The sequence below is a fragment of the Esox lucius genome, chromosome 2 (assembly GCF_011004845.1).
Source record: "Esox lucius isolate fEsoLuc1 chromosome 2, fEsoLuc1.pri, whole genome shotgun sequence".
Taxonomy (NCBI): Eukaryota; Metazoa; Chordata; class Actinopteri; order Esociformes; family Esocidae; genus Esox; species Esox lucius.
This window is the reverse complement of record NC_047570.1, coordinates 13,877,343-13,890,603: the sequence shown is the minus strand read 5'-3', so window position 1 is coordinate 13,890,603 and position 13,261 is coordinate 13,877,343. Positions and strand designations below refer to the sequence as shown.

The 13,261-nt window shown below is 43.2% G+C and overlaps 1 protein-coding gene across 1 annotated transcript; it reads right to left on the bottom strand.

The window, feature by feature from the left end:
* Positions 1–2,005: 2,005 nt before the first annotated feature.
* Positions 2,006–8,910, bottom strand: chrnb4 (cholinergic receptor, nicotinic, beta 4 (neuronal)). The gene is made up of 6 exons (XM_010878806.3): positions 8,659–8,910; positions 5,549–5,694; positions 4,647–4,691; positions 4,298–4,407; positions 3,015–4,095; positions 2,006–2,672 (listed from the first exon to the last, which is right to left on the bottom strand). The coding sequence occupies exons 1-6, from the start codon at positions 8,705–8,707 to the stop codon at positions 2,508–2,510; spliced, it is 1,596 nt and encodes a 531-aa protein (XP_010877108.1). The 5' UTR covers positions 8,708–8,910; the 3' UTR covers positions 2,006–2,507.
* Positions 8,911–13,261: the final 4,351 nt, after the last annotated feature.

Sequence of the window (13,261 nt, the reverse complement as noted above, 5' to 3'; positions counted from 1 at the left end):
ATGGCTTTCAGGGTCACCAAACTGAGGAATGTTCTATGTATTTTTTATAATGCAGAGTGTATAACAACAATAACCAACTGATCAATGTCCGGTGTATTTTGTATAGTGCAGAGTGTATTACTCCAAAAACAAAGTTTATGTATGCGTATTTGCTTCAGGGCATAGGCCTATGTAAATGCAGTTTGTCATTTTAACAGAATCAATAACCAAATCGATAACCAGTTGTTCACTTATTTGGATGGGGATAGGAGGCTATTCGGTTGGGGGATGTCACAGGAGCCCAGTTTAAATTCAACCTACCTTCCTTGTTGACAGTGAACCAATTATTCATTCAGTTTGACACAGACAGCAGAATACTTGACTGAATTAGTATAGCCTGGGCATGTGACAGGACCATGTGAGTAAAAGCAAAAGTTGCTCCTTGGGGTTTCAGGCTGGGTGTTTTGTAAAAGCTCTGCGGATGTGAAAAGGGCTTTATAAATAAATGTGATTGATTGATATAAATTTGACTGAAATTCTTTGGTTTCAAATCGAAGACAACTTCTGACAAAACAAGATGTCTGCCCGTGGACAGCAGTCATCAGCGTCATTCAGTCATCAGCGTCTTGTGTTCGGTTGACATTTTTGTGCTTTACCGTGTGTGCAAAGCATTTAAGCAAAATTGTTGTGCTGGAACAATATGCTGAGCTCCAAGAAACCCCTATCATCTCTCACCCACCACATCACACTGAAGCTGGCGCACAGCCCATGCCAGGCATCCCCACCCCAACACACTTCATATCTGACGCTGGACATCCATTAACCTGCAGCACCCTTTTAATGGATTACTCTGGATGAAGCTTCAAACTTCATTTTCATGGGGATCCTCTCCTATGCCAATGCCTCTCTTGAAAGAAATAATGGCCTGCTGCTACAAAGAATTACGAGGGCGGTGTTAAAGTAAAACAGACGTTACATGTGCTAATCAAGTTTTTGTATGTTAGTGTGCCAATACAGTCACCTCCAAAATGATTGGCACCCTTGATAAAGATGAGCAAAAAATACTGAAATCAGTTTGAGTGATTTCTTGTAATTATTCAAGATGCGGATACTTTTCTTTAAATCAGTTATGAATGTAGTTTATTTACACATCTCTCAAATTATAAATGTATTTCCCCCAAAAAAATATGTTTAAGAATTATTGTATATTTTATATATTTTTTATTTTATTATGTAGCCTATTTATGAATATTTTACTGAGATTGTAGACCACATTGAAAGGGATCTTAGACCATTTTGAAGATCTAATGGTCTTCTGTTCAAACTAGACATTTTCAATGGAATTCAAGGCCTGGGACTAGTGAACCATTGCAAATATTGATTCTGTTTTCAATTAATAATTTATTTCTGGTTGTTGGTGTTTGCTTGTCAAAATAACATTTTGTGATGGCAAACCCAGTATCCCTTGAATCATAAATGAAGCACAATATAATCCACATGTTGTTTCACTTTTAACAAAGTTTTTTCATGTTTACAAAGGGTGCCAATCATTTAGGAGCTAACTGTATAGATTAAGCACTATGTATACTGATTACAATAACATTAGAAAGGTTACTGTAATCCCAAAAGAAAAATCTTTATTGAGTAGTAAGTCTTCTTCAAGTATGTGTGTGTGTGTGTGTGTGTGTGTGTGTGTGTGTGTCAGTCTGTCTGTCTGAGTAAGAAAGATTTAGAAAGAAAGGAAGAAAGAGAAGGTAACAAAGAAATTGTAATGTATAATAATGTATTGCCAGAAATGAAGAAAATATAAATTATAATGTAAATGATGTGATGTCTTTGTGGGCATCAGCCAAGAGGCCAGTAGATGACAGTTTATAAAATATATTGTGGAATGTTTCACAAATAGTCTTAATGTTTCTGTTAATGATAACAGAATATGTCATACAACAAAGAAAATAGCAACAATTTCTTAAAGTGTAACTGTTTATTGCATCAAAATAACAAATATGTTGAAATATCCCCAGTAATTCACACATGTAAATCACACATAAGCTAATTAATTATATATAGAGTACATTGTATCAGTGAGTAGGCTGATCATCTTAGCTTTAATCATAATTATGTGCTGAGCTTCAAGATTTGGCCCAGTATCCATCTTATCAATGACTGGCACATAGAAATTGTTTTAATTGAGCCAACTAATTCTCTTTTATCACACTGAACATCCTTTAATAACCTTTAATGACATATTACATTGAAACCTGATTCTATAACAGGGATATAAATGAAACATAAGATATTCAACAGCACTTCATACCACAGTCCATATCAATACATTATTGTATTTTTGAGCTGGTTTTAGTGATAGTCCATCTTCTTAGCTCTCCTTTTCGTACCTTTGTGTCATGTTAAGACAAGGTTGTAGCATCAGACAGAGCTAAAGAGGCTTGTATTGCTGTATAACCAGAGTGTTGGTTAGTGGGCTACAACCTCAGGTCTCTGTATGCTTGTCCTTCCAGGTTTGAGGATCAGCTACGTGGTGTGTCTGAGCTGGCCTGCTGGAGAGGGACTATAGACTGCTGAAACAGAGGCTGGAGGAAAAGACCCAGCGTGCCGGTCACACACACTAATATAAAGATCCACAGGAACATACGGTCCACAACCATGGCCACATACTTCCAGTCTTCAATCACCTGGGAACACACAGTGACATTACCATCCGTATCATACAGAAACACCTACGGCATGCAAACTTTCAGGATTGGACAATATGTGATTGGATTGAAAAGGTGAAATTATAAAGCACTAGCTTTAATATTACTGAGCTAGATCTTGTGTTGACCCTTTCACCACTCTACTGTCCACTACTGAAGCTGGTCACTAACATTTTACCTCAATGTATTCAAGGAAATCTTTATACTGATCTATTGTAAGAGTCAATGCTATTTTACTGGGTCTGGGTGTTAAAAACCTGACATCCCAGAAATCTTTGTTCCTGGCCTTAAACCCCTTTTAAAAGATCCTGGTTCTCTTACACTCTGGTCATCGTCATCATCCATCATGTGGTCAGCCACGAAACGGACCCCATCCACTGCCTCCTGGACATCTGCACCCCAGTCTGGGCTTCGTCTCTGACGCGGGTCCTGGTAGGAGGGGTAGCCGTTGGGCAGGAAGTCTGCAGAGCGGACGTCCCCCTTCCTGGAGGTGTGGGCGTAACCCAATGGAGCGGCGGCTTTGCTGTAAAAGTGCCCCGGTGATGAAAAGGCAGATGCAGAGGAGAGAAAGACAGAGGAGGAGGGCACTGCCGTGGCGGGAGTAGCCGTCTTGGACGTGGAGGTGGTAGGGTAGGACAGGCCTCCAAGAACGGACCTGCGGGTGCAAAGATGCCTCTGCTGGCGAAGCCTCTGGCGGGCAGAGTTATTCTGAGGGCGTCTCATGAAGAGCAGATGGGGCAGCTGGTTGAGGAACACTACCTTGACCCAGGAGGGCATGGTGTGTGTGCTGGGGGAGCGGTGGTGCACATTAAGGACACACACGCTGGTGATGATGGAGAAGGTCACCAGGACCATGGTGAACATCAGGTACTTCCCGATCAGAGGCACGTCCAGTGAGGTGGGGGGGACTATCTTGGAGATCAGAAGGAGGAACACGGTGAGAGCGAGGAGGACCGAGATGCACAGGGTCATCTTCTCGCCGCAGTCGGAGGGCAGGTAGAAGACCAGGATGGCCAGCGAGGTGATGAGGACGCAGGGGATGATGAGGTTGATGGTGTAGAACAACGGCTTCCTCTTGATGATGAAGTCGTAGGTGAGGTCTACGTAGGTGGGGTCCGTAGGGTTGACGGTCCGTCTTCCTGGCAGGGCCAAGATGTCCCACTCCCCACTGGGCGTGAAGTCGTCCATGCTGGCCACCTCTGACTTCAGGACCAGGTCGATCTCGGTGTGGTCATAGGTCCAGGAACGGAACTTGAGCGTGCAGTTCTGCTGGTCAAAGGGGAAGTGCTTGACCTCGATCTTGCAGGCACTCTTGTAGATGGCTGGAGGGAGCCAGAAGATGCTGCCATTGAACTGGACAATGGCATTGGTGAAGACTGTCACCTCATATGTTCCATCCGCACTGTGCAGAGAGAGTGATGGGAGCGGGGGAGGGAGGGAGGGTGGGAGGTAGGGGGAAAGAGAGGGGGAGAGGTTTGAGGGAGGGTTAGATATACTGTGGGGTCAGACTCCATCAAAGAAACCTTCTTTCTTGATCTGTAAATGACATGAGAAAATGTGTTTATTATCACCAAAAATGTATCGTGACAGTGAACAGTACTTACTTGTTATAGAGCACAATATCAGGTAGCCAGATGTGTCTTGAAGGAATACGAAGCTTGTCAATGCCGTCATATTGAGAAGGGTCCCACGACAGCCTGTAGTCATCCCAATGCTGGGCAGACAGACAGAGCATTCTGTCACACTCTAGTCACATACTCTCTCCGAACACCAGATCACTCCCAATTACACACTTAATTATCATTGAAACAAAGAGGGGCGAATGGTACGTTCTGTTCTTGGTTGTCTGAGGCAGAGGTGCGGTTCTGCTTTAACTCAGGCACCATGAGAAGGAGGGGACAGTGACGGATTATAGAGGATGAATGATGGATGGTGAAGGACCTTCACTCTCACCTGGGTGAGCCAAACATTGGTGGTCATAATCTGTTCTCTCTCATTCTGGGGATTTTAAAGACAACACAGTGTTAGTTTCCATCATCTCTTGAACACGCTTTGTTACAGAGAAGAGTATAAGTAAGCGACGCACAGTGAAACAGCAGTAAAAAGGCAACGACTAAACTTAAGTACATGTAAATGGACGCTGAGGCCAGACATAATGTTTCTGCATTAGACAGGTACTACAGAGGTCATTGGCGCTGAACAGACAGAGCCTCCTCCCAGTTGGCAATGGAAAAATGTTGTTAAGCAGTTCAGCACAGTGAGAGATGCTTGTTACTAAATCCAGGACTAACTTCAAGATTTCTGAGCAGGACAGTGGGTAATCCTACCCAGAACTCAGCAGAACAATACCTCAGAACAAATGCATCACACGTCTCAAACCATTAACACTTCAAAACATGAACATTGAAATGACCAACGAAACAAAACCATAAACAGAGGATGAATGAATCCTGCTGTTATTCTCTGGTCAGCCCCAGGAAGGGAGGGAGACTCTGTAAATCAGTGTGGGACTACAACATGCTCTCCTGCAGCAGCTTTACAGCTCCTTTAAAGGCAACGTGCTGATTTCACTGGATGTACCAATCTGGGTGTGTCCCAGTCACATTACTTCTACACCTGTTATCTCATTAGGACAAGGGACCAGCACTTAACACGGGGGCCAGCGGCTCCACTCAACTTTACTCTCTCTGGGTTCTCCCCTTTCTGCTCTCTCCTCCTCCCACTCCTTTTCTAATCTCTCCTCCTGCCTCTCCCTTTCTGCACTCTCTGCCCCATCTCCCTTTCTGCTATCCCCCTGGTTTTCTCCCCCTCTGTCCCTGGGTAGATCCCAATAGAATGGTTTTCCAGAGACTCACCACGCTGATGAGTTGGGCAAGGGACACCTGTAGTTTCACAGTCACTCGCTCTGTCCGATTGACCGCCGGGCGGATCAGTTTGTTGTAGCGACCCTCTCCCAGCAGGGAGTTCATCAGACGCTCCTCTGAGTCTGCAGAGTTGCCACCTGTAGATATAATCAACAGTGTCCTGGGGATTGGTTACCTTCACTTCACTTGTGACAATGAAAGCTAGAACGCAGTGTAAAAAACGGAAAATCCACTCTCTTGTTGTGTTTAGTTACAGGTTGTATAACTGTATTTTAATGCTCTTTTGCAGAGCATGTTTATAGCCCTGTGTAGATTGTGTACAGAATGTGTTGCTGTCTTCCAACACATGAAGCTCTGCTCCTGTGTAAAAGGATGAAGAAGAGCAGATCAGAGCTCCTGCTGCTGCATTTCCTGTTTCCTTTTGGCTGCATATTTAAACTTGAGACAGACTTCTAAAGAGATTAAAACATGTTGTATAGGTTTAGAGCTGTGATAAAGAGATAGGTATGTACTTATATTATTGGGAAGGCTTTGAGACTTTCTACTGACTTACATAATTGGATGTGGGAAGGGGCAATGTTTCAACATTGTAGCAGGGTTTCCTGTTTTGTAGGCTCCAGTTATGAATACCAACACATGCACCAAGACACCCCCTGCCCAATGATGAATTACGCGCGAGTCAGGAGAAAGGAGGGCCCTGAGTTAAAACCATTGCAAGCACCCTCCAATGAGAGAGAGGCGTAAATGATTTAACACACTGTCCTCCAGGAGCGCCCCTCTACAGTGAATAATGTTTGGATATACATCATCAGAGATTAGCCAAGCAGTCCTGGCCTGGTCCAATCTTAACAAACACAGAGAGGTGAGACCTTTTACTGATGCCTTCAGTTCGGAGCAATCACAAACCGAGACACATCCCTTCCAGCAGACCTATGTGCCCTGAAGCAATATAATGAGATAATTGTTTCACTGTAGATATCTTCCTAAATGAGTTGTAACAGAAGGTGTTCATTTTGGAGGTGTGGCTTCATGTGGAGGTGAGAGGCCGTCCACTATAGACTCTTGGATGCTGACATGGCCGTCCTATCAACAGTCCCTTGGCTGGGATCCCATCAAACACAACGGGTCCTCTAGTAGAAAGAGGGCATGTTGTCAAAGCCCTGAGAGGCCGCTGTCAAGCATCCTCACTACTCACCCTGAGGTGAAGGACACAGCCCAGTGGGGAGAGCAGGCCACTCAAAATGATAATCACTACCTGCTGAGAAGGGCTATTGTGTGCATGCGTGCGTGTTTGTGTGTGCGCGCAAATGTGTGTGTGTGTGCGCCCACATGTTTGTCTGTGTACACGTAAACCTAAAATGCAACAGCCCTTCTCATCCATGTTTGCATCAACTAGTTCTTAAAGATAGATATTCATGCCTTTTAACAACAAGATATTATGTTGATTTGATTGGCAGGAGGGCAGAGGTGGTAATACAGTGACTGAATCAGCAACTTTTAGAAATTGGTCAAAGCTCCTAAATACAACATAAAATGCATCTGGGATGAATGGAGAGGGCATGCTTGCAGCAGTATTTTTGCAGCTTTTTTTCTTCTGTGATTTTTGGAAGCAAACATGATGATAATATATTGATATTCTATGGGAGTAGTGTTGTGCCAGTGCACAGACAATCAGCTGATCATCACAACATCATTGCGTTGGCTTAGTTGTACTAAGTATTGCTAACATGAGTTGGCTATTAAATGGCTGCGGAACTTCTGGGCTGTCTTCATGTGTGTGTATTCCAGACAAGGGCGTAGGAGTGAGTTTCATATTGGGGGGACACATTTAAAATGTTTGCAAAATGTTTTATTATTGTGGGGGGGAGGGGTGGGGGGGGGGGGGGAATTTATCTGCTTCTAACACTGGGGGGGATATATTTGTTTTATGTGGTTCCTGGTGAGTACACCCTTGTACACAATCAAATCAATCCAATTTCCACTGAATTGTACAAGAGCTTATTACACTGTCTTACATAGTATACTGTCTTGCTAATAACTGTTCTGTCTTGTGTTTCATGTTTCATGTGAGTCCTAGGAACAGCAGCCACTGTTGGTTCTAATGGGGATTCTAATAAACTAAAGAAACTGTAACTAATTACCAGCACCGGTTTAAGTTCATGCACCTCTCGGCTCAAGGGTAATTTAAATTTACTAGTACTTAAATAAAACACATTACCTGTACTACAGGCAACCAAAATGAGTACTGGCACCTTACTCAGTCAAATTTAAGCACTGCTATTTTCAGTTTGGCCTGCTGATCAATCATTGTGGGTGGAATTGTCAGGGGAGGTATGATTTCTGGGAGTCACAGAGTAGGTAGGTTTTTCCGACTTTTCAATTAATCACTGTGGCTGGGACTATTAGGAGTGGAGGTAGATTGGTAACCCAGTAATTTTTGGTGGAAAAAACCTATGAATACTGGTGTGATCCATCAAGGATACATAAATTCCAACAAGAAGAAATAAAGAAATACAGGAAAACTAACACAATTTCTGGGGCAATTAATTTCTGATACCCCGTCATTCTGCACCACAACTTCTGATATATGACCCCCTACACATCCAGTGACATCTCCTTACTCTTGAAGAGGGTTGGTCAAAGCCACTTAATCACTCTTATTGTTGTAGTCAAGCCCATTTGATGCCTGTTTTTTGGGAAACCTTTCCAGTCAAACTCCTCCTCCAGCCACAGCACAGTGAAAAGCGTTTCTATGCTGACCACTGACTGTAAAAGCTGCAGGAACATACTAGGGTTGATTTAGTGCTTCAGAATAAAGAGATAGCATTGGCATTGAAATATCTCCATATAGCTGATTAGCCTATAAACGTGCTTCATTGCAAACCAGCAAATGTACAAACGAATTAATTGGAAAAAGAGTGTTATTGTTAATAGCAGGCCTAATGTAGCCTACCAAATTTACAGAGATATATTTAAATGTGTATATATGCTCCTCTCTGACAGTAAAGACCTCACAGTCATTGAGGCAAATAACAAAAGTACAGTACTGTTAAAACAACAGCTGAAATATAAATCCAGACGGAAATAACTGAAATACTTACATTTTATAAAAGTGAAAAGGCAAGCGAGGATAGTGAGAGTCCGTGTCATTTTGTCAGTGCCAAGATGTCCATCCGTTTCCTCATTAAGAAAACCTTATAAGAAGAGTAGGATCTAGCGCTCTTACAGAGCATTCCCAACTCCTAAAAAGCTCCATATACTTGCTTCAGGCTGGGTTCACTCATAATGACACCGGCTTTCGATAGAACAAATGTCTGCCGAAAACAGTGTGTCCACAGCGGGACAAGATTTGCGGCTCCGTTGCAGCTGTCCGGTGCAGTGAAACCAGACCCTTTCCCCTTTACACACTTTTCTTTCAGTGGTTGCGCTTGGTTGTTACGCTCACGCAGACATCTCCTGAGCGCATATTTTTTAATAGACTACGCTACCTGCCCTTTTCCATCCTTGATTCTGTTAACACGAGTTATTCTATGTAAGTTATTGTAAGTTATTTATGACAATATGTATTTTTTAACCGATAATTAAACGATACCATATGTCACAATATCGTGCCATATATGCATATTACAAGAGTAACATTTGAAGGTGCCGAATCGCAAGACGTGATTCGTTCATTCATGTGCCGCAGAAATCCAACTTAAATGCTCTTTTTTATCTCACTGCGGACAGATGGCCTTTAGAAGTGGGTATTCCTTATTGATACCAAATATCTTCCAACTGGCGACCAGCAAAGGGAAGACATCTTGTGTGAAAAATGCTTTGACAAATATTGTTAGGCACTCCGAATGGTCTAAAACATGAATCCCATACTGGTATTTCAGTAAGGCCAATCTAAGCTATATTTTTTTGGGATCCTCTCTTTCTGTGTGTCTCTTTCTTTCACTCTCTCTCTGTTCCACTGCCTTGTTTTTTTTCTCTGACTCTGGACACCATTTCCATTGTTTGCTTAGCTAATGCCTCTACCTTCGTCATCGATGGCACACCACAAACACAATCACTAATACAACACTGATACAGACTCTGACCTCTCAATCTGGTTGCCTTCTATGTCTGGATGATCAGTTCCACATAACCACAGTTAATTACCATAGTCTCCTGCTACACATTTGGCTGGCTGTCATGGTGGCTGAATGGTGAGTTTGGTGGTTCAGTGATGCCACTCAGGTCCAGACAAGGTCTGGTGGTTGATAAATTATCCTGTGTCTATGGGATGGGAACGATTTACAGCAGTGAAGCTCAGTCAGTCCGATGGCAGAGCAATCTCAACTCAAAAGATTTACTGTCGGCACACTGTTTAAATCCTGATAATCATGCCAGGAGCTATATTAGAAAGCATGAGCAATCCCAAGGACTTCTCATTTTAAAGAACAACAACAACAAAAGATGATCCCAATTAGTTACACCTTAGATTTCTGGCAAGCCGCCATGTAGTACCATTAAAATCGGGCGCCCCAAAAGACGTTCAATTTATAAATGGCTTTTGTTAAATACTGATGAAGAAATATTCTCTCTCAGCAATATTTTAAAGATGAATAAAAACCCTATGGGCTGGAGCCAAGGTCACCATCCCTACTCAAAGTCATCAATCCAGGCAGTATGCCACCTCTCTCTTTCAGCTCCTCTTTCCTTCGCCTTCTCGGGACAGGGAAGTTTACTGAACTCATTTCCAATAACACTAGACATGTTCTTCAACCATGTTTTGATGACCGTCTATGAAATGTTTCGAAAATCATTCCGAAATTCTCCTTAACATTACTAGCATCATTCATTCTCATCTCCCTGGGGTGATCGTCCTTCCTGGGTGTCACACTTTGATCTCAAACATGTTATAAGAGTGATCATTTATGAATGTCAATATTTGTAATGGATTTCAACTGCATGTGAAAAGGATTGCAATGGGGAAGTCATTGGAAATAGCACAGCCAGATGATATAGTATCACAAATACTCCTCTTGATTGTTCATATTACCCGTCCACCCGTCGGGAAAATATGTATATGATTTATATATGATAACATATGATTTATATATGATACCATATATATATCATGATTTACATTTAGAGACAATGCTTTTTCTGGGGGAATTACAGCTACGAACACTTGATATTCTCTTGTTCAATTCTAAAGTAACCATAGACAATATTCTGAGTTAAATAGACAATATTATAAAACTGCTCCAGGCTTTTAAATGGTGAACTGCTTCTGAGTAAAGACCTGGTCATGGAAGTAAAGTTATACCATCACAGATACCAATGTGGACTAGTGCAGTGTACAAAGCTACTGTAAATGAAATCCTTGTGGCCCAAGACAAAAATAAAAACCACAGTGAATGATGTAGGCTATTTAGGCCGATCCAGCTAAATATAAATGTGGATGCCGGTTTTATTTGCCTAAAACACTTTTAAGCACAAATTGAAGGAAAACATAGTCACATGCTTAATGGGTTTAATGCAACGCTGCCTCAATAACTCATTCAGGACCATGGACAGCTACTAATCACATATCTTTAAACCTTAAATGAAATAAAACAGTTCCTGATCAAATTTGCCTTCAGACAAAGAACAGACATGGAGCTAATGAGATATACTGCTGATTACAGGAATTGTAGATCTTTCAGTCGGAGGCTTAGCTCACACATCACCCCCAGCTCAGTCCACAGATACAATGTAGATCTACAGTCTATGTCTCTGACTACTTAGATCAGTGTTTTCCAATCCTGGTTTTGGGGTCCCCAAGGGGTGCACATTCTGTTTTTTCCCTAGCGCTCACAAACCTGATTCAACTTACGAAATCCACCTATCCCCATGTCTTTCATTTGAATCAGGTGTGTAAGTGCTAGGGCAAATAGAAAGACATGCACCGCCTGGGGTCCCCGGGACCAGGTTGGGGAAATTAAATCATCCTCGGGAACAGGCAGACAATTCACATTTTTGTTGTAGCCCTGAACTAGTTCATCTGATTCACCAAATCAAGGGAATGATCAGAAGTTCCCATGTTGAATCAGGTGTGCCAGCTCTGGAAAAGTTCAAAGACATGGAATAGCTGCTGGTCCCTAAGAAGAGGTTTGAGAACCCCTGACTTAGATCACAGTTGTCCAGGCGGGCAGCTCCCTTGACTCTTTCGAAAGGTAGATGTGTCTGCCTCCCTGTGACACTGTGGTTTTTGGCAGGTCTGTGGTGGAGCACTCTGGGTTATCGGTAACAACATTCACAGACTCGGCTCTCATCCATACAGCCTTTTAACAAAGCACACACTGAGGAAGGCAGCCAGCGTACTAGGCCCTCAAAGCACTAGTGCATAAAATGAAACCTCTGAAGTCTACTGAAAGCTGGCCTGTAGTGTGACTCTATTAGCTAAACAGATTGTGTCAATCAGTCACACGGGCATGTGTAGGCTAGCCACTTTAGTGTCAGATGAGTCGGTGGGAGGCAACATGCAGAGGTCATGCGTGACAGCGTGGATGTGTGTACATTGATCTGAATTGAAAATAAGGTTAGGGCAAGGGGGAGGTAACGCGAGGATAGAAAGACAGTGAGGACGGGTGATTTGTCTGGATACTAGGAAGCCTGATGAAAGAGAAATTACTGATCAAAGAATTGCTGCTGTAGCAGTGCTGTGTTTCACCAGGGAAGTCCCATCCTATGAGGGGAATATATCAACCAGGCAGTTCATTACCTGAAGTGCTTGCTTCTTATAGCAGAGCGCATGTGAAGGTATTGATTGCCTCCAGTCCATTGCCTGGAGAGGGACGACCACTTCATAGCTACTGGGTGCGATATTGCTGAGGTCAGTTAATATATACTTACAGTGTGTGTTTGTTTTGCGTCTGTACTTGTGTGTGTGTGTGTATGCTAAGATCACCTGCTCTCATCAATGTCTGTCTGATGAAATAAACATGGTTTCACCACAGTGAATACATCATTTGAAAGGCATTAGTGTGTAACATTACTGCCAGACTAATTAACAGTAACTCACTGTCTGTGACTAGTGGCACCAGGGGTGGAACATGCTGGGATCCCTGTATTCACGCTCGCTCGCTCGCTCACTCTCAGCTGGACCAGGCACCATTTGGAAATCTATTAATTTCAGGCAAAAAAAAAAGGGACACCCAGCCAAACACCAAGGTAAGCAGTAATAAACAGGCTGTAAAGAAGCCAGGCTGACCAGCCTGATCATTAATGTGTCATGGTCCCGATGATGGACAGGCTGGTGTGACCATGCCTGTAGGCAGTGATCTAGAGGCCGGTATTTCACGCAGGGGCAGTTAGGTAGAAGGATAGATGGTGGTGCTGAGAGAGCCCGGGGGACACCTGCGGGTGGGACAGAACTCGCTGTAACCCGACTACTGGCGCCCCACTGGGCCATTCTTTACCACTCAGCCCGCGGACATAAAACTGCACCTGTCTTGAAACAGCCTACACATCCCACTGAGATCGATGGGCGCAGCACGCCCCAGACCCTCTGTCCTCAGGGAACCTGATTTAGAGGAGGCAGTCTCCATGTGGGCCGAAACCGTGGTCTTACTCAAAGTACATGCATGGACACTGGTCATCGAAGGAGAGAGCCTTGGCTCCTGTGCAGTATAGGAGATGACTTCGGAATGCACATCAACGCTGATGTCCATCACCTCCTCAGGGTCTTTG